Source organism: Pleurodeles waltl, chromosome 10, assembly GCF_031143425.1.
Source record: "Pleurodeles waltl isolate 20211129_DDA chromosome 10, aPleWal1.hap1.20221129, whole genome shotgun sequence".
In the NCBI taxonomy this organism is placed as follows: Eukaryota; Metazoa; Chordata; class Amphibia; order Caudata; family Salamandridae; genus Pleurodeles; species Pleurodeles waltl.
The window spans coordinates 627776089-627797317 of record NC_090449.1 but is presented as its reverse complement, the minus strand read 5'-3'; the positions used below and the strand labels follow the sequence as shown (position 1 = coordinate 627797317).

The window sequence follows — 21229 nt, the reverse complement described above, 5'->3', positions numbered from 1 at the left end:
CGTCATTTTATGGCGTTAAACCTACCATGCCACATGTCTCCTGCCTTAGAAAAAGCAGGAGTCATGCCCACCACCCTAATGGCCAGCACAGGGGACAAGGGTACCCTGGGCATGGTTACTGCACCCATTTCAGGGCCCCCTATGGCACTTTAAAAAATAAAATAAATATTTACCTGTACTTACCTGGGATGGGGTTCCCCCAACCTCCGCTGTCCCTCTGGTGTGGGTGGGGGTGTCCCTGTGCCTGAGGAGGGCACCTGTGGGCTTTTCCATGGTGGTCCACCATGGAAATAGGCCCACAGGTCCCCTAACGCCTGCCCTGACCGAGGCGTTAAAAAATGGGACAAAGACAGATTTGCACCATTTTTTTTACCCCTCCTCCCTCCCGTGCACCATTTTTGCACAGGAGTATAAATATGGCGTTAAGGCCATAGAGTAATTTTTGGCACGGGAACACCTACCTTGCATCTTATTAAGGCAAGGTAGGTTTCCACGTCCAAAAAATTACTTTAACTCCATAAATTTGGCGCTAGACGGGTCTAGATCCAAAGTATAAATATGGAGTTCGTTTTGCACTGAATTAGAGTAAAAACAAATGACGCTAATTAGGTGCAAACAGAGTAAAAATATGCCTCAAAGTGTCTCTCTAATGCAGCAAAGTAATGAACATTACACTGCATTCAGGACTGGTACTACATGGCAACTATGAAATTGAATCCTAAACAATACATGACAACTGTAGGAGGCTGGCTCTGTATTTACTATATCAAAATGTGATATATAGTGTGCACAGAGTCCAGGGGTTCCCCAAAGGGTAAAGTAGATAATACTAATGCTCCTTTTTGTGGTAGTGTGGTCGAGCAGTTAGGCATATCAGAGGGTAGTGCAAAGCATTTGTTGTACACACACAGACAATATGGGAAGCACACACTCAATGACTAACTCCAGAAAATGTTTTTTAAATAGAAAAACATATTTTGTTAATTTATTTCTAGAACCACAAGATTCAAGTTGGCCTGGTGCAGAGGTCAACGATGAGGCAAATTTAACATGGGGTCCTATGGACACTGGGGCACTCAGAATCAGGCCTGCTTGCAGGTAAGTATCTGTGTTTTCAGAGGGCAGACCTAGGGGGGTTTAAAGGAGCACCGGGGGGGGGGGGGTAACCACAGGTCAACACCAAACCAACACCCTCAGCGGCACAGGGGCTGCCGGGATTAGGGTGCAAACACAGTGTTGGGCTCCCTATGCTTTCCTATAGGGGGACTCTGGGGGCCACAAAGATGCTGCAGGTGAAGTCCAGGGGGTCGGTTCCAGGAAACCAAAGGCTGGACAAGGAGGGGGGCCACCTGCTGGACATTGCTGCACTGAAGTTCGGACTCCCCAAGGTCAGGGGCCTGCGGGTTCAGGGGTACCTTTTGGCATCGGGAATCTTCATCGGGTTCTGTGGCAGTCAGGGGGGTCCTTCGGATTCAGGCTGCAGATGTCGTTGTGGTGGACTGTAGGTGTAAACCCAGGGTGAGCACTTGCTCAAATTTGCCTGGGGACCAGCTCTAGTCCATTGGGCCACCTGGACTCGGGCCGTGGGCATCAAATGCACAGTGGACAGAACCAGGGCAGTTCTGGAGTCCTTTAATGTAGTTTATTCTTTGACAGGGCCGCTGTCCATGGGAGTTCTTGGTCCTCAGTGATGCAGGAAGTACCCCTGGGGCTTCTAGGAGGTTGCTGGTCCTGCTGAATGTGTTGCTTTCTTTTGCAGGGCTTTTGAAGTTGGAAACAGGCCGGTAGGGCTGGGGCCAAGTCAGTTTTCATCGTCCAACTTCTGTGCTGGGGTTTCAGCTTAGCAGTCCTTCTTTCTTCTTGTGAAGTTGACAGGAATCTGATGAGTTAGGTTCAGGGGAGCCGTTAAATCATGGATTTAGGGGCATTACAGGGGTCAGAGGGCAGTAGCCAATGGCTACTGGCCCTGAGGGTGGCTATGCCCTTCTGGTGTTCATTCCCTTTGGGGAGGGGGACACAGACCTAACCCTATTTTTCCCTGTCCTCCAAGCTAAGGTAGATGATTTTGCAAGGAGGGGGTCACCTCAGCTCTGGACACCTTAGAGGCGATCCGAGCTGAGGTGATCACTCCTCCTTGTTTTTCCTAAGTTTCCCGCCGAACTTGCTGCCAAAATTGGGGCTTTGTCCGGGGGGTGGGCATCTCCACTAGCTGGAGTGCCCTTGGGCACTGTAACAAGAGGCCTGGGCCTTTGAGGCTCAACGCCAGGTGTTACAGTTCCTGCAGGGGGGAGGTGTGAAGCACCTCAACCCAGTGCAGGCTTTGTTTCTGCCCACCGAGAGCATAAAGGCTTTCATTCCATGTGGTCAAAAACTCGTCTCTTGGTGGCAGGCTGGCACAGACCAGTCAGTCCTCCACTAAAAGGTTGCGTAAAATACAGGGGGCATCTCTAAGAAGCCCTCCGGGCGCATTGTTCAATAAATCCAACACCGACAACAGTGTGGGTTTATTGTGCTGAGAGGTTTGATACCAAACTTCCCAGTATTCAGTGAAGCCATTATGGAGCTGTGGAGTTCGTAATAACAAACTCCCAGACCATATACTCAATATGGCCACACTGCACTTACAATGTCTAAGAATGGACTTAGACACTGTTGGGGCATATTGCTCATGCAGCTATGCCCTCACCTGTGGTATAGTGCACCCTGTCTTAGGGCTATAAGGCGTGCGAGAGGGGTAACTCACCTATGCTACAGGCAGTGTCGACTTTGTCTTTTTTTTCCACCAGCACACACAAGCTGCAGTGGCAGTGTGCATTTGCTTAGTGAGGGGTCCCCTCAGGGTGACATAATACATGCTGCAGCCCTTGGGAACCTTCCCTGGCCACAGGGCCCTTGATACCATGGGTATCTTTTACAAGGGACTTAACTGTGTGCCTGGATGTGCCATTTGTGGAAACAATGGTACGGTTCTTGGGAAAGAACACTGGTGCTGGGGCCTGGTTAGCAGGACCCCAGCACACTCCCAGTCAGGTTGGCATCAGTATCAGGCAAAAAGTGGGTGGGGTAGTAACCATCCCAACAAGGGCACTTTCCTACAACAACATTTTAGGATAGTAAAGTGGGAGATTGTAAAGAAAAACAAGAATTGCAATGAAATAGGTCTTCCATTTGCTTAAGTAGACCTATTGGCCTTGTAAATAAATTCATAGCTGGACTTTTCTTGCCACATACCATGGTCAACCCTGCCTCATAATTTCGTCTTTTCCTGCCATATAATTCCAGCGGTCCCGCATATAATTAAAACACTTCCACTTACCTTCTTCCTATATCTGCAGCAAAAAAATAAAATGTTGGCATTTAGCATCCTAATTTAAATCAGCCATGCTAATTCCAACAGAACACCACTTTCATCACCCCACCATCAGAGTTGCTGGCTGGCTAACACAATTCCCCCAAAAAAGACATGAGATGGCCACAGAGGAGAAATAAACTAGAATGGTCCCCCAAACATATCAAGAGTGTTCAAACTGTCATAATGTAATAAGGATGTTAAGTTGGCCTGAATCATGGTCATAATTGTAATAAGGAGAGATTAATAAAACATAAACAATTATTATATAGACCTTTATCAGAAATAAACATTTGGCATTAGACGTTTATGCTCAAAACAGCCTCTACAGGGCACCATAACAAAACTATCATTTGTAAGAAACATGATCATGTAACCATATTGTTAGCCCCTATGAAAAAAAACAGGAGAAAGTGATGCAATGTAACTAAAGGATTTTTTAGGAATAGCATGCCTACTGCAATATCACAAACAAGGCCTTTAAAACAAAACTTCTCCCAGCTGTAAAACAAAGGTTCTAGCCTTGAGAAAACTTAAAAGACACTGCATGGTGAAAGGGGTTATTATTTAGGGGTTCCCACAAACCTAGTATGGGGGCCCAGAGATGATGTAGACAGAGAGCGTTTTGAAGGTGGTTCCTATGTCCTAAGACCACCACAGGCTGAGTTATGAGCAAAAAATGTTTGTAAAAGTAATGCCGTGCAAAGCATTATGGTGCGAGTTTGCGTGCCTGCAAATATTATAGCATGTTGACTGCAATGCCCAGAACAACCCCCAAAGAACACCACAATAAAAACAGCATTTGGAAGAACATCTGTGTGTAACTATACAATCAGGCCCTAGAGAGCATAAGCATATAAAAAAAAGAATGGGAGAAAGTAATGCAGTGTAACCATATATTTAACCTTTAGAGGGCATAGTGCATTACACAGTTTCAAGTGTAACAGGCCTATTGCAATGATATTACAAACAATGCCCATAAAACATAACTTCTCCCAGCATAAAACAAAAGTTCCAGCCATGAGAGAGCTTAAAAAGATAATGAATGGCGGTAGGGGTTATTATTTTGGAGTGCCTACTAATATAGTGTGGGGTCCCAGAGATGATGTAGACAGAAAGAGCACTTTGTGGTCAATGTTTTGAAGGTAATCCCAATGTCCTAGGACCGCCACAGGCTGACTTATGAGCAAAAATGTTTTGTAAAAGTAATGCCTGGCAAAGCACTATGGGGCAAGTTTCCGTGCCACAAATATTTTAGTATCTTGATATGACTGTAATGCTTAGAACAGCCCCTAGATGACAACACAATGAAAACAGCATTTGTAAGACAGATATCATGTAACTATATAGTTAGCCCCTAGAGGGCATAACCACACAAAAAGAAAATGACAATAAATAATGCGGCGTAACCATGTATTTAGCCCCTAAAGGGCATACTGCATTACACACTTCAGGGACTGCAGGCCTATAGCAATGATATTACAAATAAGACCATTAAAACAGAAACTATTCCCAGCTGTAAAAGAAAAGTTACAGCCATGAGAGCGCTTAAAAAGACACTGAATGGTGGGAGGGGTTATTATTTTGGGGTATGTGAGTGTCATGGCCGCCATAAAGCACAAAGGGGAGTGATAAAAGAAAAAATAGTTCACCCACGCTGAAGTATTTCGGCAATCTTGCAATAAACCATGTTACAAGGGCAGTCTGCAAGGCATGACAAAAACAGCCTCAAGACGGGACAATAGCATTTACCAATGACAAAAAGTGATTTTTGAAAGGCAAGCCCAGGAACGAATTAAAGTGATGGGCGTGGTTAAAAGCCTACAATACTTACAACAGGTCAAAGCGCTTGCACGCTCAACTAAAAACGGGAGAATGTATTTTCCCAATTGACTTCTAGTGAACAAGACGCAATTTCATGCAGAAGACAACAAAAAATAAAAACATTTTTGCTTCAAGAATCTGGAGTCTCTGCCTGAATCCAGTCTACAGGGAGTGCAGAATTATTAGGCAAATGAGTATTTTGACCACATCATCCTCTTTATGCATGTTGTCTTACTCCAAGCTGTATAGGCTCGAAAGCCTACTACCAATTAAGCATATTAGGTGATGTGCATCTCTGTAATGAGAAGGGGTGTGGTCTAATGACATCAACACCCTATATCAGGTGTGCATAATTATTAGGCAACTTCCTTTCCTTTGGCAAAATGGGTCAAAAGAAGGACTTGACAGGCTCAGAAAAGTAAAAAATAGTGAGATATCTTGCAGAGGGATGCAGCACTCTTAAAATTGCAAAGCTTCTGAAGCGTGATCATCGAACAATCAAGCGTTTCATTCAAAATAGTCAACAGGGTCGCAAGAAGCGTGTGGAAAAACCAAGGCGCAAAATAACTGCCCATGAACTGAGAAAAGTCAAGCGTGCAGCTGCCACGATGCCACTTGCCACCAGTTTGGCCATATTTCAGAGCTGCAACATCACTGGAGTGCCCAAAAGCACAAGGTGTGCAATACTCAGAGACATGGCCAAGGTAAGAAAGGCTGAAAGACGACCACCACTGAACAAGACACACAAGCTGAAACGTCAAGACTGGGCCAAGAAATATCTCAAGACTGATTTTTCTAAGGTTTTATGGACTGATGAAATGAGAGTGAGTCTTGATGGGCCAGATGGATGGGCCCGTGGCTGGATTGGTAAATGGCAGAGAGCTCCAGTCCGACTCAGACGCCAGCAAGGTGGAGGTGGAGTACTGGTTTGGGCTGGTATCATCAAAGATGAGCTTGTGGGGCCTTTTCGGGTTGAGGATGGAGTCAAGCTCAACTCCCAGTCCTACTGCCAGTTCCTGGAAGACACCTTCTTCAAGCAGTGGTACAGGAAGAAGTCTGCATCCTTCAAGAAAAACATGATTTTCATGCAGGACAATGCTCCATCACACGCGTCCAAGTACTCCACAGCGTGGCTGGCAAGAAAGGGTATAAAAGAAGGAAATCTAATGACATGGCCTCCTTGTTCACCTCATCTGAACCCCATTGAGAACCTGTGGTCCACCATCAAATGTGAGATTTACAAGGAGGGAAAACAGTACACCTCTCTGAACAGTGTCTGGGAGGCTGTGGTTGCTGCTGCACGCAATGTTGATGGTGAACAGATCAAAACACTGACAGAATCCATGGATGGCAGGCTTTTGAGTGTCCTTGCAAGGATAGGTGGCTATATTGGTCACTGATTTGTTTTTGTTTTTGAATGTCAGAAATGTATATTTGTGAATGTTGAGATGTTATATTGGTTTCACTGGTAATAATAAATAATTGAAATGGGTATATATTTTTTTTTGTTAAGTTGCCTAATAATTATGCACAGTGATAGTCACCTGCACACACAGATATCCCCCTAACATAGCTAAAACTAAAAACAAACTAAAAACTACTTCCAAAAATATTCAGCTTTGATATTAATGAGTTTTTTGGGTTCATTGAGAACATGGTTGTTGTTCAATAATAAAATTAATCCTCAAAAATACAACTTGCCTAATAATTCTGCACTCCCTGTATTGGCATGTATGCCTAAACAAGCATGTACACCCATGGTGATTCAAATGGTTCTCCTGCTGCTGTGGGGCTGGTACACACTTCACAAAGTAGAGGAAGAGTGTCTCGAAAAATACATAATTAAAACAGTGACATTTTGAAAGTGCTTGTATATACCAAAGCCCTACTAGGAATGGAAAGGTGACATAAACAGAACAATACATAAACATGGGCTTTGCATGTTTAGAATGCAAATTTTAAAAGTGTTGACAAATGGAGCCCTGGTATACTTCGAGTGTGGAATAATCAGACTCTGCATAATGAAGAGTCCAAACAACATAAGATAAGTGGGTCTTCTGAAAGCTCTGATGTAATTGCAGCGTTACCATAATCAGGGTTTTTCACCTATTGGAACACGTTAATTTGTTGACAGGACAAGAACATCCCTGAAGCATCTTCTCCCTTTGACAAGTAGATATTTTATAAAATTCCACACCCCAGTAAAAGAACTATAATTAATGAAGTCATTATGTTTATGAGAAGGAGTGGTTATTCAGGCATTTATTGTATTTGCGAAAGCCTACTTCGAGGTGAATCAGCAAAGTTATACTGTTTGAAATGGCTGAATCTTGAAAGTCCGGTCACCTTCAGTTCAGGGCCACTGGAATTATTTGGCAGGGGAAGGAACAAACTATGTGGCGAGGTTAACTAACCTATTCAGCAAGAAAAATCAAAATATGCAGGACAATGCAGCACATTGTGTGTCATTATTACATCGCTATTTTGACTTTTCTACAATTTTAACACTAGCTGAGCAGAAGTAGCACCACATTAGTAACAAAACGGGGGTTTGAACTGGACCCTCTAATTATCATTTAGTGGAGCAACTTTAGTGCACATGAGGTACTGTCTGTTTTCCCTAAGGGAAGGATGAGGCAGGCAGCAAAGCGGAGAATATGATCTATGTGTATCAAACCAGGAACCTCACACCCAGTCGTCTACCTACATGTGCTTTTCCTGTCAAAATAAACCTCAATGACAACTGCATGCAAAGCAATCCCAACAAATCCCCACTCAAAACAATAACAAACTGCCTAGATAAGCTGTAGTGGGCAATAACATAAGCCTTCCTTAATATGCTTATTCCACCCGTCCTCTGTCACTCCAACTTTGTGATAGACCCAGTATTATTGATTTATTGTTATTACATTATTATTATTATTATTATTATTAATAATAGCCAGCTGAAAGTCGCTCTCCTTAGTCAACATTTTCATAATTTTTTCATCTTTTGTTCCAGGCCAACAAACCGGGATACAAACAGATACACACCCATTTAAGGAACGTGAAGGATTAACTGCTGGGTATCGAACTTGAAGCCTATAAGAAGCAACCTTGACAATATTTGCAAGATCATTACACAGCAGCATCCATTACCAAGTACATCTGCCACATCTTTAGCATAGATTACTAACTAGTACAGAACAACACACCATGATAAGAAGCTATTTGTTCTATGGATTAACGGAACGACCAGTCACAGATGCATATAAACCTAGTATGAAACATAATATTCCAATGGCAGCACAGTGCGTCTAAATAAGCCAAGAAAAAGTGGAGGAACGGTTCATCTCACATGCCACAGATAGAGAGAAGAAGGTGTACTTCACTGAAAAGAGGTCTCTTGACAAAACACCCCTGAACTTACTAACTTGCATTCAATTGCAATGTGTTCTCAGTGGAACCCGGAAGACCTGGGCCAGATTAAATCGGAGTCTGAGGTGGGCCAAAGGATATAGATGTCTTTAGTTGCACAACAGACATGTTACAATTTACTTCAGAAGCTATTTCTTCTGTCAGAGGTGTGTAGTCAACAATTAGAAGAATGGATTGAACAAATCCAGAGGAATCTGCAGTAGAACCCCAAGGGAATGAAGTGCTTTGAAACTTACCTTTGAATTCTCCCCAGGCGTCAGACTGGATCTGGAAAAAGTTTCATGTGAAGTAACCCTGTGCACCGGTAGGTGTCATCGACCGGTTCTGCGTCAGTCGTAGGCCTAGTCCACTGCAGAAAAGTCATTGCAGTTTCTATATAGATGCCACCCAAGCTTATCGACGTTTCACAACTTTTCACACAAGAAGCGCAGAGCCATGGAGATCACTGACCACCGGTGTGTCAAAACTAGGGCCCTGAAAGGGAAGTCCCTGCTCCTAGGAATCCGTTCACGGAGCGGGGTGAATAGGTGTGTCAGTAAGGAATCTGCAGCTAGATATAGCCTTTACCAGAAAAGGCGTTACCAAAGGTAAGTAACTTTTCCATCTGGTAGAGACGTCTAGCTGCAGGTTCCTTACCTTTCAATAGATACCCAAGTAATACCTCCCTGGAGGTGGGTCTGTAAACCAATTTCAAACGAGAAAGTCCTGCAGGACCGAACGGGCAAAGTGCCTGTCCCTGCGGACCCGACTGTCCAGGCAGTAGTGTTTGGTAAACGTGTACAGGGCTGCCCACATTGCTGCTTGACAGATGTCTAGGACCGGAACTCTGTGTGCTAATGCAGTGTTCGCAGCTTTAACTCTGGTAGAATGAGAGCATAAGCCCTCAGGGTGTTGATTTTTGGCCAGTGCGTTGGAGATCTTAATGCAGAGTACAACCCATTTAGAGATAGTTGGCTTCTGCATGGCCCAAGCCTTCTTTACACCCACATAACCTATGAAAAGTTGGTCATCCACCCGGAACTTTTTGTACGATCAAGGTAGAGCACCAACACTTTTTTGGGGCAGGTGGCGGAATTTCTCCTCTTCCTGAGAAGGGTGTGGGGGTGGGTAAAAAGTAGGCAAACGTGACAGTTTGGCCTACATGAAAAGGCATGACCAATTTTGTCAGTAAAGAGGCCCTAGTGCTAAGCACCACTTTGTCAGGAAAAAGGAAATGTAGGAAATGATAAGGCCTGCAGCTCAATCACTCTGCGGGAAGATGTCATTGCCACAAGAAAGGTTGTTTTCAATGTGGGAAGCCTGAGGAGACATTTGTGAAGACGCTTGAAATGAGTGCACACCAAAAAGGCCAGAACCAAATTACAATCTCACGGGAGCATAATGAATGGAAATGGAGGGAAGAGATGAATAAGACCTTTGAGGAACCTATGTACAATAGGAGACAAACAAGGAAGGTTGGTCAGGCAACGGCAAAAAGGCAGAAATAGCGGATAAATAGCCCCTAAGAGTGCCCAAAGCAGAGCCCTGCATGGCAAGGGAGAGAATGAATGGTAGAATCTCAGAAAGAGGGGGAGAAAGGGAATCAATAGATTTGTCTGTACACCATGCCACAATTTTCCTCCAAAGACAGGCGTGTGGTGTTTTTTGTGGAGAGACACCTGGCTTCCAAGATGATGTTACAAACTACGGGGGGAATGTCAAAAGCTGTCAACTGCTGCCGCTCAATCTCCATGCAAGAAGGCAGAGAGTGGACAGGTTCAGGTGAAGAACCCCCCGCTGCTGAAGCAGAAGATCCTCCTGAAGGGGCAGTCTGATCGGAGGATCCATGGACATGCTCAGCAGCTCGGGATACTACTCTCCGGGATTACTTGGGCCCGGTCATGCCTGATCTTCTTGAGGACGATGAGCAGGAGTGGTATGGGAAGAAAGGTATACAAGAGACCACCAGTCTCCTGGGTCTATGGCAGACAAGACCTGAACCAACATGAGCATTTTCAACTTTCATAGGATAGGGTGAAGACCCTTGTGCTTTTTGGGGACCAGAAAGTAGCGAGAATAACATACAGAACCCTCTCTATGGCCCCTATGGTCAAGACCAGGTACACAGAATGATGGCTGTGAGTGTAACATTGGACGGGAGCTGGGGTTCGTAGGTGGGAGCTCCCGGCTGCAGCACCTCTGTCAAGAGACTAGTCTTGACGGCCACAGAAGGTAGCTGAAGGTCCAGGATCTCAGCTGCCCTCCTCACCACCATTGTATAAGAGGCTCCCTCCTTGGTAGCCACAGTAGGAGAACAAAACATACCAGTATCTAGGGATGTGTCTAGTCCACTGGCTTCATCCAAGTCCTCATGCCAGTCCATTTCTTCTTCGTATGGCTGGTATTCTAAAAGGTCCAACGGCCCCTCCCATTCTTTCCTGAGGCCTAGCCCAGCAGAATAGGGCTCAGAATCCAAACAAGGAGGCAAAGCTTCTGCTGGCACCTGAGTCAGCGTCAGGGAAGGCCCATCTGGCTCTTGTGTTTGAATTGGGGATGATAATGGGGATAGAGCTGGCACCAGGAGCTTCAGCATTGGGACTAGTGCTGAGGAAGGTTGAGGTGGTATGATCCGCACTGGTCCAGTTCCAAGACTGGATCCCTGGGAGCCCACCTGTGCAGAGGCCAAAGCCACCGGCGTGGAACCCAATGGGGCCCCATCCAACCCACAGGACCCGAAGGTGCTTCGGCAGGGTCGGACTGACCAAAAATGAGATGCATGCCTCATAAAATTCTTTTAGTTGGGCAGGTGTTGCTATGGGTCTTGGAAACTTGGATAGGTGTGGAGTCGGCCCGCCAACGAACGAAGAGAAGTTAAAGAGCGCTTCGACTTCTTACTCTTTTTCTTATGCCTCATCTTATCCAATCGCCCAGAGGGCTCTGAGTGGGACAACAACGACTTTGGACTCCACGACAGTCCCAGGACCTTCCTCTGAACTGAAACTTCAACCTTCGAGGAGGGGCGTGCCGGTCTGGCATCAGCTTCAGGGACTGCTCTCTCAAAGCCTTCAGATGTATGGCCTGGCACTCGGAGCACCACTTCGGGTCATGGTCACGCTACAGACACCACAAGCACGCAAGATGCAGATCTGTCATGGACACTGGTCGATGACAGGATCTACAGGGCTTGAAACCAGTCTTCCTAGATGACATCCCTCAACACACCCGGAGTGATTTAAAAAATAATTTTGACAAAAAGTTGAAAAAAGCCCAGTCAAAAAGTGATTGAGAGTAGCTCTCTTCGGATCACCGCTGGCTGCCTTGGAAAGAAAAGAACTGGCGTTGGCATGCCTGGGTGGTCCTATTTAGGAACTGCAATATCAATCCTGGCACAGATGATGTCGACAACAGAAGTGGAGCTGATCAACGCCACCTACTGCCACACGGGGGTACTGCTCATGAAAAATCTTCTGGATACAGTCTGATGTTTGTGGAGAATTCAAAGGTAAGGAATCTGCAGCTAAAAGTCTCTATCAGAACTATGGATATTAATGTGGACCCCTTGATAAAGGATACAGGTTTTCCAAGGCACTGTAGTTCCCAAGCCAGCTGTTTCTCTTGTTAAACCAACCAGAAATATTAAGACAACACTTTGGTTGTCGGCATGAGTTTGATATATTATGTGCTTTAATGAATTTGTAAACAGAACAGATGATGGAGGGAATACTGAACAATGCAAACATTCAACCCCAGCCACAAAGATCTGGGTTTAATCAATTGTTTTTTTTGCCCACCATGCTATCCCACTTTAGACCCAGCCATATGCAAATCAGTCTGGACTCTGCCCCCATGGAAACAGTACAGGCCGAACTGCCAGGCCAGGTCTTCCTTGGACCGGAAACAAGCATACTGGGACTGGTTTTGGGGTATCAACACTCATCAGCCAGGCTAGTTTAACTCCAGTGGTGCAGTGAGCACAGGACCCACGTGTGGGAGTACCCTTCCCACTTAGGGTGACAAAAGCAAAAAGAACAGATGATGGATGGAATGCTGAACCATGAAACATTCACCCACAGTCACAAAAATCTGTGTTTAATCAATTGTTTTTTTGCCCAACACGCTGTGCCAATTTGGACCCAGCCAATCAGTCTTGACCCTGCCCTCCATGGGAACAATCCAGCCTGATCTGCCAGGCAAGGTCCTCCCTGGACAGGTAACAAGCATGCTGAGACCGATTTCAGGGTATCAACCCTCATCAGCCAGGCTAGCTTGAATCTAGTGGTACAGTGAGCACGGGACCCACATCTGGGCATACCCTTCCCACTCACGTCGACAAAATCAAAAAGAACAGATGATGGACGGAATGCTGAACAATGCAAACATTCGCCCCCAGTCGCAGAGATCTGGGTTTAATTCACCTTTTTTTGCCCCCCATGCCACAACAGTTTGGACCCAGCCATATGTAAATCAGTCTTGACCCTGACCCCCCATTGGAACAGTCCAGCCCGATGTGGGAGGGATCAGGCTTGGCAGTTTGGGTTGGACTATTTCCATGGGGAACAGGGTCAAGACTGATTTGCAAATGGCAGGGTCCAAACTGGGGTGGCGTGGTGGGCTAAAAAACAATAGATCAAATCCAAATCTTTGCGACTGAGTGTGTGTGTTTGCATTGTTCACCATTCCGTCCATCATCTGGTCTTACTGTTAATGAATTTGTATCAACACAAGTTCCAAATATTTCTAAGCATCTAACTTCTATGAACTGCAAAATGTTTAGAGCAGCAGCAAAGGCACAGGGAAATCTAGAACAACTTAAATTCAAAACATATAAAGCAGTTTCATGGAATCACTGAAAATAGGCACTAGGTGTAGGTGAGTGAAAATAGGCATTCATGGGTTGTGCTTTTCCTCTCGGACTGATACGAAAACCCTTGGTAAAATGTTGTGTGAGGTGTGTGTGTAATTATATAATGCAAGTAGCAATCAAAGACCAAAAATATCCAACTTTCATCATGCTAATTTACTGAAACAAAGTACTCTGAGGATTGGATTTCAGATGTGCGAAGATGCTTGTGAGTGAATAATGTAAGCAGATTGCACCATGAAATGCAGATATATGCATATTTGTGTCCCTTTGCAAAGGAATTTACAGTTTCTTATACCATTCTACATTTGTGTTGTTTAGTTTGATAATAATCAACCCATTGACAAAACAAAAAATCTCAACATGCAGGCAATCGCATATTAGATTTAAAAATATGAAACACTTACGCCAAACATCCACTGCTGTGAACCTCCTGACCCGTGGCACTTCATGAGACGAGGCGGATCTGATGAACGAGTTTCAGACATATCCAGGCAGAGAAGATTGCTTAATATCAGCTCATGGTCTTCATTGTAAATCCATATCTGAAAACATATGAGTATAAAATAAAGGCATTAAGAGATCGGTGCTAGCCTAAAAGTGCTTGAGTGTCAATATTATGGGTGATTCTATGTAGGCAGTTAGGGACATTAACTGAAAAATTATAGAGATGTATTATATACCAATACTGAAAAAACGAAGGGCAAAGATGCGCAAATCAATTGATCTTTCAAAGAAATAGTTGAAGACAGCAGGAAATAACAAAGGCCTTGAAAAAAAGAGAAATGCACCATAATTCAACTTTTAATGCAGAGTGCAAGTCATAACTAAATTTTACTAGACGTTATAGCATTTATATGCTGCCATAGTCAAAGGACAGACAAAGGTCCTGATTTAGATCTTGAAGGTTTGAATACTCCGTCACAAAAATGATGGATATCCCGTCCGCCATATTATGATCCCTAAAGACATTAATGGGATTGGAATACGACAGATGGGATATCCATCACGTTTGTGATGGAGTATTCCCCTCACCAGGATCTAAATCAGGCCCAAAGTCTTCAGTGTCAACAGCCATCTCCCAAAGATAGACAAAATGAAAAAGGTGAGAGCTATCATCAACAAAAAAATATTGTAGTGCAAAATCATATTTAGGCAAACGAAAACTAAACTATGCTTGGATTTCTATGACTCATTACGCCAGGAAGGTCACTTCCCTTCAGTCATTTATTGAGTGTTAGTTAAAGCAATGAAAAATTTCCTAGCTATCGTAATGGAAAGATCCAATTTTATTAAGAACACTGAGGCGAGGATTATGCCATCCTTTCTCTACTTTATTAAACCCCAGCCGATAAACAAGGTGAACAATAAACTACTAATCCCATGAAACCTTAGAAATTGGAACAGAAAAAGAAACATCCAATAAGAATAAAGTTGCATAGATGGCCAATCCACAAATAGCAGTCCAGCACATAGCCCATTGTCTATTTCTCCTCCTCCTCTTTCGGACAGCGTGCCACACCATGATTTGATCTTAGCTGTCTTACTTGGTAGTCACTGCTCCTATGAAGAGGGGACAATTTTCATTTTTTTTTTTTTTTTTTTTATATAGAGGACTTGGAATGGAAAAAGAAAGGAAAGAACCTTTAGAAGTAGAAATAGATGATATACCAATTAAAGTGAAACATTAAGAAATGTTCTCAATAAAACAGAAGGAATTATTAGTATGGATAATACTAGTTACAGTTTTTTTTTCTGAATGGCAAAAAATAGGGTGGGATAATCCTCGCGTCTGTGTCCCTAATAGAATTGAAACTTTCTGTTGCGATAGCTAGGAAAGTTTTCATTCTATGTCAGGACCGGAGGCAAGGATTATGCAAGTTCAAAGCTTATCCACCACTAGATGAGCCATATCAAGAACTGGTTTGAAATAGAATCTTTTAAAAAGTAGAATCTGAAAACCAGTCCGCAGCGTTCCTGATGTCCTCTAAACGGGCACCAAGGGTGAACGCTTTAGACGCCATAGCTACCTGTGTGGAATGTGCACCAAAAATGAAAAGATCAATACCAGCTTCCTGCATCACTCATCTAACCCACCCGGCAATAGTAGGTGAAGATACTGCATTATGTGGCTTTCTCAGAGCAATGAGGAGTTGGCGCTCCCCTGGAGGACGGAATTCTGAGGACATTTCCCCATAAGCTTTGAGGCACTGAACCACCCAAAGCTTTGTGAACTCTGGACATGTGGGATAAGAGATCACTCTAGTATTAGATTTTGTTCTTCTATTAACGGTAAAGGAAACTCCAGAAAGGGAAAAAGACCTGCTTGAGATATCCAGGGATCGGGCATCCTAGACTCTTCTGCAGGAGAAGCATAGCCAATTTAGCTGATAGTTCCTTTCTGGACAAAAAGTGGTTAGGGTGCCAAGACAGAAATAGGTTTAGCACTTGATTAACATCCCAAAGAGATGAATAACAAGGTTTCGGAGGAAGGGAATGTTGGATGCTCTGTAGGAGGTGGCATACAAATGGATGTTCCCCTGAAGGAGAGCCATTCACCATACAGTGAGCTGCCGAGATAGCCGATCTAACGGTATTAATAGAGCGATATGCCAAGTCCTCTGTAGCTAGGCTGGCTAGAAAATTTAGCACATGCACTACATCTGCGTCAACAGGATTGAGACCCCATCGCAAACAAAAAAACTAGACCATCAAGCCCATGCAGATCAATATCGTTTAGAGGTACTGGAAGCCCATGCATTTGATAAAGGTTATTCCGCTTGTCGTGAAAAGCCCAGGACTGACCAACGTCCCCTAAAATTCACCACGCCATCAGCAAGAGAAATCCTTCCAGAACCATCTGATGTGGCATATGGTCTGGGTTGAGAAGAGAGGGAAATAGGGGGATTCGGATTGGAGAATCCCAAGAAAGTTCCAGAAGAACTGGAAACCAAACTTGAGACCTCCAAATGGGCGCAATCAAGACCAATTAGACTTGTTTGCGCTGGACTTGAGTGGACATTCGAGTGATCATTGCAAAAGGTGGCAAGACATAACCTCTCTCCTGATTCCAGTCTTGGAGAAAGGTGTGTGTGGCAGCTGCCATGGGATCCAGTCTCCAACTGAAAAATCTGTGAATTTGGTGATCCAACCTGGATGCAAAAAATCTACTGAGAGGAGTACACCTGGGTAAGAGATGAGAAAAGATGTCTGAATGCAGTTCCCAAATGCTGGCATATCGAAAGTGCCTGGAATGGAAATCCTCAATTGTGCTCTGGTGGCCAGGAAAATACTGGGCTGTAACCAAAATCTGGTAATCTAAACAATATTGCCAAAAATTGGATGCAAGATCGGACAGGATTTTGGACCCGATGCCTCCCAGGGGATTTATATAGCGAACCTCTGAAAAATCCCCACACCTGGCACCCCAGCCTAATCTGCTGGGGCCTGTTCTAGGCTTCTATATGTGAAAGCCACCAAGCAATCTCTTTTGATTCCTCCGAAAGGTGCATTGTTTGAGAGTATGTCAAACCTTGGCGAAGACGTTGACCCCCATTGGCTTTGTCAACAAGGGAATTGTTGTGATGAAAGCGCAAGGGTGTAGTGTTGAGGCACAAATAGCAACCTTGTCCAGCAGCGCCGTGACCTCTGCATCTATCAAATCGGCCTGTTGAAAGGAAAACTGAATGGGACGTGGAAGGCAGTGTTGTATGGGGGTGCCATAAAACTCTATCTGAATACCTTCGATAGTTTTCAAAATCCACGCACCCACGCATCCCTTGTGATTGATTTCCATGCTTGGGTAAAATTCACCAAACATCCCCCTATTTTTAGAAGGGAAGAAGAGATAAGACTTACCAGAATAGGAAGGAGTGGGAGCTCCTCTACCACCTCAACCTCGGAAACGCCAGCCTCTTGTGGGGTAGAAATTGACAAAACGGGACTGATCCTGAAATTGCCCTTGTCGGGAGCATTGTCCTCTGTAACAGTTCTGTACGTCAGCACGGCCGGTCGAGAGGCCCCTGCCTCGACCAGCCCCGTGGAAAATTCAGGTAGGAAAGACCTTTTTAATGGATGATTGAGCCTTTTTCAATGATGTGAAAGTATTCACAAACTTCAAACTTCCCCAGCTCTTAATGAAAGGTTCACCAAAACGCCCACCTTGAGCTACACCTCCGGCTTCCGAATCAGCGAGCTCTCCGAGTTTAGAGTCTGCATTTATTAATAAGGAGCGACAGCGCTCTGTAGAAAGGGCACAGCTTGCGTTGCCAAGAAAAATTACTGCCCGTTGTGCCCAACCTCATAGGATTTCTGGAGATATTAATGGGCCTGTAGACTTTACATCCTCAGACATATCTAAAATTTTTGGTAAAGGGCCCAGGACCTCAAGAAGTTTGTCCTGGCATGCACAACAGGATCTATCCATCCATTCGATTTTTAAGATCCTTGCTAAGTTTTTGGAGGAAAGTAGACATCCAATTCTGGTGTAAGGGCCACCTTGTACACAAAAGAAGGTCTGGGACATTCTGCTCTGAGACAATTACGAGCTTCTTTCTCTAGAGGTTTCCAGATGCGTCCCACCACATAACTTGCAACTTTGACTGATGAGGCCCATTTGGAGGACCGGGGATGAACAATTTCATCAGGATCTAGCATGTCAGAAACCTCTGACACAGAATCTGTTGGAGGGGGCTGGGACTAAGGGAGCCAAGGTCTGGAGGGACCAGTGATAGCGCGTCCAGTCCTTATAAATTACTTATACTTGGACACGCCGGAGGTCGGTGAACCTTTTGACCGGGTTGAGTTCTCCTAATCCAAGAATAGTCAGATCCCTCAAATCAATAATTAATAATCCTTTATAATCAATGACCCATTCTCGATTAGTAATCAATCAACAATTTCAGGATCAATAGTAATCAGTAATTTGACACACCATGACCTTTCAGTAATGAATAACCAACCACACCTGTTTATTAAAAGTTAATGAGTTTATTTCCCTATATTAACAAAGCTAACACAATATAAGTAAGTCTCAAAATCAAATGATATACGTATACGAACATTACTAGCTGTCCATAGCGACGGAAGAAACGCAATCTACGCAAAATTTGGGTTATAATGCACTCAGTTACAGCAATGCAAATCACTAATAAAAGTAACTGAATTTGACTAATTGCATACATCGGTCAGCATAACAAGATTTCAATCCATCATGGTGCATCAAATGAATACCTCAACTAACCTCTAATTCGCATCGGCATGTGGGGCTTCATGCAAAATGAATTTAGTCAACATAAATTTAGAAAACTTCTAGCTTAGGCTCTGTCAAAATAAGCAGTTGGTACCTAAGAAGGAAAATACAATGCATAATACATATATCCTTTCATAATTACCAATTACAATCAGCATTCAAGGTAAGTCTTCGTCCTTCAGGTACCGGTTCGATCAGCATGGGGCAAACTTCAAGGGGCAAAGTTTAAGGCAAGTTTTCCTTGCAGCAGCAAGGAGAATGGGGCAAAAGTTATTGTATGGGCAAGACGGGGTAAAGTTAAAGTTAAAATCTCTAGGGTGAGAATTCTTTAAAGTCACTCCCTCTGGGATAGAGAAAAGCATCAAAGTGTCATCAAAATGGCTTCTTGAATCTTGCTTCAAAATGGCATCAAAGAAAATGGCTGACTTCTCTTTGTCCGGTGGGATTAAATAAGAAATGTTCCAGATTCTTCAGGGTCTTCTATAGGAGGGTCCATGGGGTGGTTTGTCTTTAACCAATGAATAGTGTCCTTCTCTTAATGTTCACCTACGCATAAGGTGTCCTTGGAGTTTTGGAACACAAGTAGCAACAAAGTTGCCAATTAATTCGGCATCAGTGTCTTTATTGTGTGCACCTGCAGAAACTGACCTTGCTTCAAAGGGGATGAAACTTGCCTAGCACGAAACCTTGAGATAAGTGTATTAGTCATTCTACTGGAAAAATACAGCTTTTAAAGTTTAAACATGCATCTTTGTTAATACAAGGGCAAACCACGCAGGTAAATTTGAGACCAGGCAGCTAGGCCAAAGCCTCTGCTAAATTTAAGCTAAGCATATAACAGCTTCAACAAGAAAATCATAAAATACATCTGCAATTATGACGGATTACTACATTGTCGATTCTTCATGATTAATTAAGCTTGTTTATACTAATGGCGAACTATTGTGTGGGCACATTTTCTACATACATTATATTTCTTTGCTAAAATCACATTGTCTTATACGATTTTGTTACATGATATATGAATGTTTATTAGTCTTTCTTTTTCTGCTTCATCAATCCCTCCTCTGATGACTAATTATGTCATCACAATAAATCTTCCACCACAAATTTTATTTCATTAAAATTCTGTTTAGTAATCTCGCATTTCAGTCATCTCCCTCTTCCTTTTTGTTCCCTTTGATTTTTCCCTGTATATTTCTACCATTTTCTTTTGTTCTTTCTTTTCTATTCTCCTCTTGTTTCTGGATTTCAATATTTTAATAGCCTTCCATATTCCCCAAATACCTATTAAGCAAATTAATATTATTAATATCCCTTTTACTATTTTCAGTAATATTCCGTTCCAAATGTTGCTGAGCCAATTTCCCACCGAAGCAAATCCTTTTCCAACCTTTTCCCATACTCCTGGTTCTTTCAATTCTTTCAAATCTGTACTATCGTTAGTTAAATTTGCAAGCATATTTCTAATTTGTCTACTGTTGTCTGGTATATATGAACAACAGTGACGTGCACTAAGCATTTTGCAAACGCCGCCATTCTTTGCTAAAAGAATGTCTAAAGCAAGCCGATTTTGAAGAGTCATAGCTCTTTCTGCAGCAAGTTCAGTATCAATCAGGATCATTGCTCCTGAGAAATTTGTCAGCATGTTATCCACAATAGTAGACAACTTTCATATTTTGATTGAATTCAATATAACTCCTACTGAAGGAATTATTGCTCCAAATATATCTCCTACAACACCAGAAGCTGTCTCCCTTTTCTGAATACGATGTAATTCAGACAGCTTTGGAAATTTCTTTAAGTCGTCTAGTTGATAAATCTTTGGAAATACTATTCCCAAATAACATCTCCCATACCATCCCTTTGGAAGACGATAATAGGCATTGACTCCACAAATATAGTATACTCCTGGAGTAGCTGGATCTAGGCCATTTAACATGAACGTCCATTTACTCTGGAATAAAAACACGTGTTTACGTTCACTCGTTCCTACAAAGATTGTGTCATAATATGATTTAGGTCTATATATACAAAGCTTCCCTATATGTATTGCGTCTAAAGCCAGTTTCCCTTGTGTCTTTATTGCGGCAAAAGCATAGTTATCTACAGATGTCCTTTTATGTAATCCTTTTTCTAATTTCTCCTTTACCATTTTCCTTCTATCTTCAGTGTGATCTAAAAAGCTTTTCTCTACGGGTGAAAGCAAGCATGTAAGGTTTTCTTTATGAGCGTGAACTGTGGAAAAAGGTGATAATGGTTCAAAGAAACCCCTAACTAATTTTATATAATAATCTCTTGCTACTTTACTCAGGTACTCAATTATGGGGACATATGAAAATACAACATCATGATTAGAATAGAAGTATTGAATATATTCCTGGCCGTAAAATCTGGTTAGTAACAAGCTGCATGTTATTCCATACGTAAGGGGCATGCTATGATATGTCACCCCTTCTATTACTGAGGTAGGTATTTGTGTGCATACATAACAATCTTTCGCATCCATTGTCTCAACATATTCATTCAGCAAGTGATAGAAGACATT

The 21229-nt window shown here is 43.2% G+C and overlaps 1 protein-coding gene across 1 annotated transcript in view; it reads right to left on the bottom strand.

Annotated features, from left to right (window-relative positions):
* GALNT11 (polypeptide N-acetylgalactosaminyltransferase 11) overlaps window positions 1-21229 on the bottom strand; it is a 366701-nt gene that overhangs the window by 15045 nt on the left and 330427 nt on the right. Inside the window, exon 11 of the mRNA XM_069211112.1 lies at window positions 13838-13975. Within this exon, the coding sequence (XP_069067213.1) occupies window positions 13838-13975 (138 nt within the window). The remainder of the gene's footprint in view (window positions 1-13837; window positions 13976-21229) is intronic.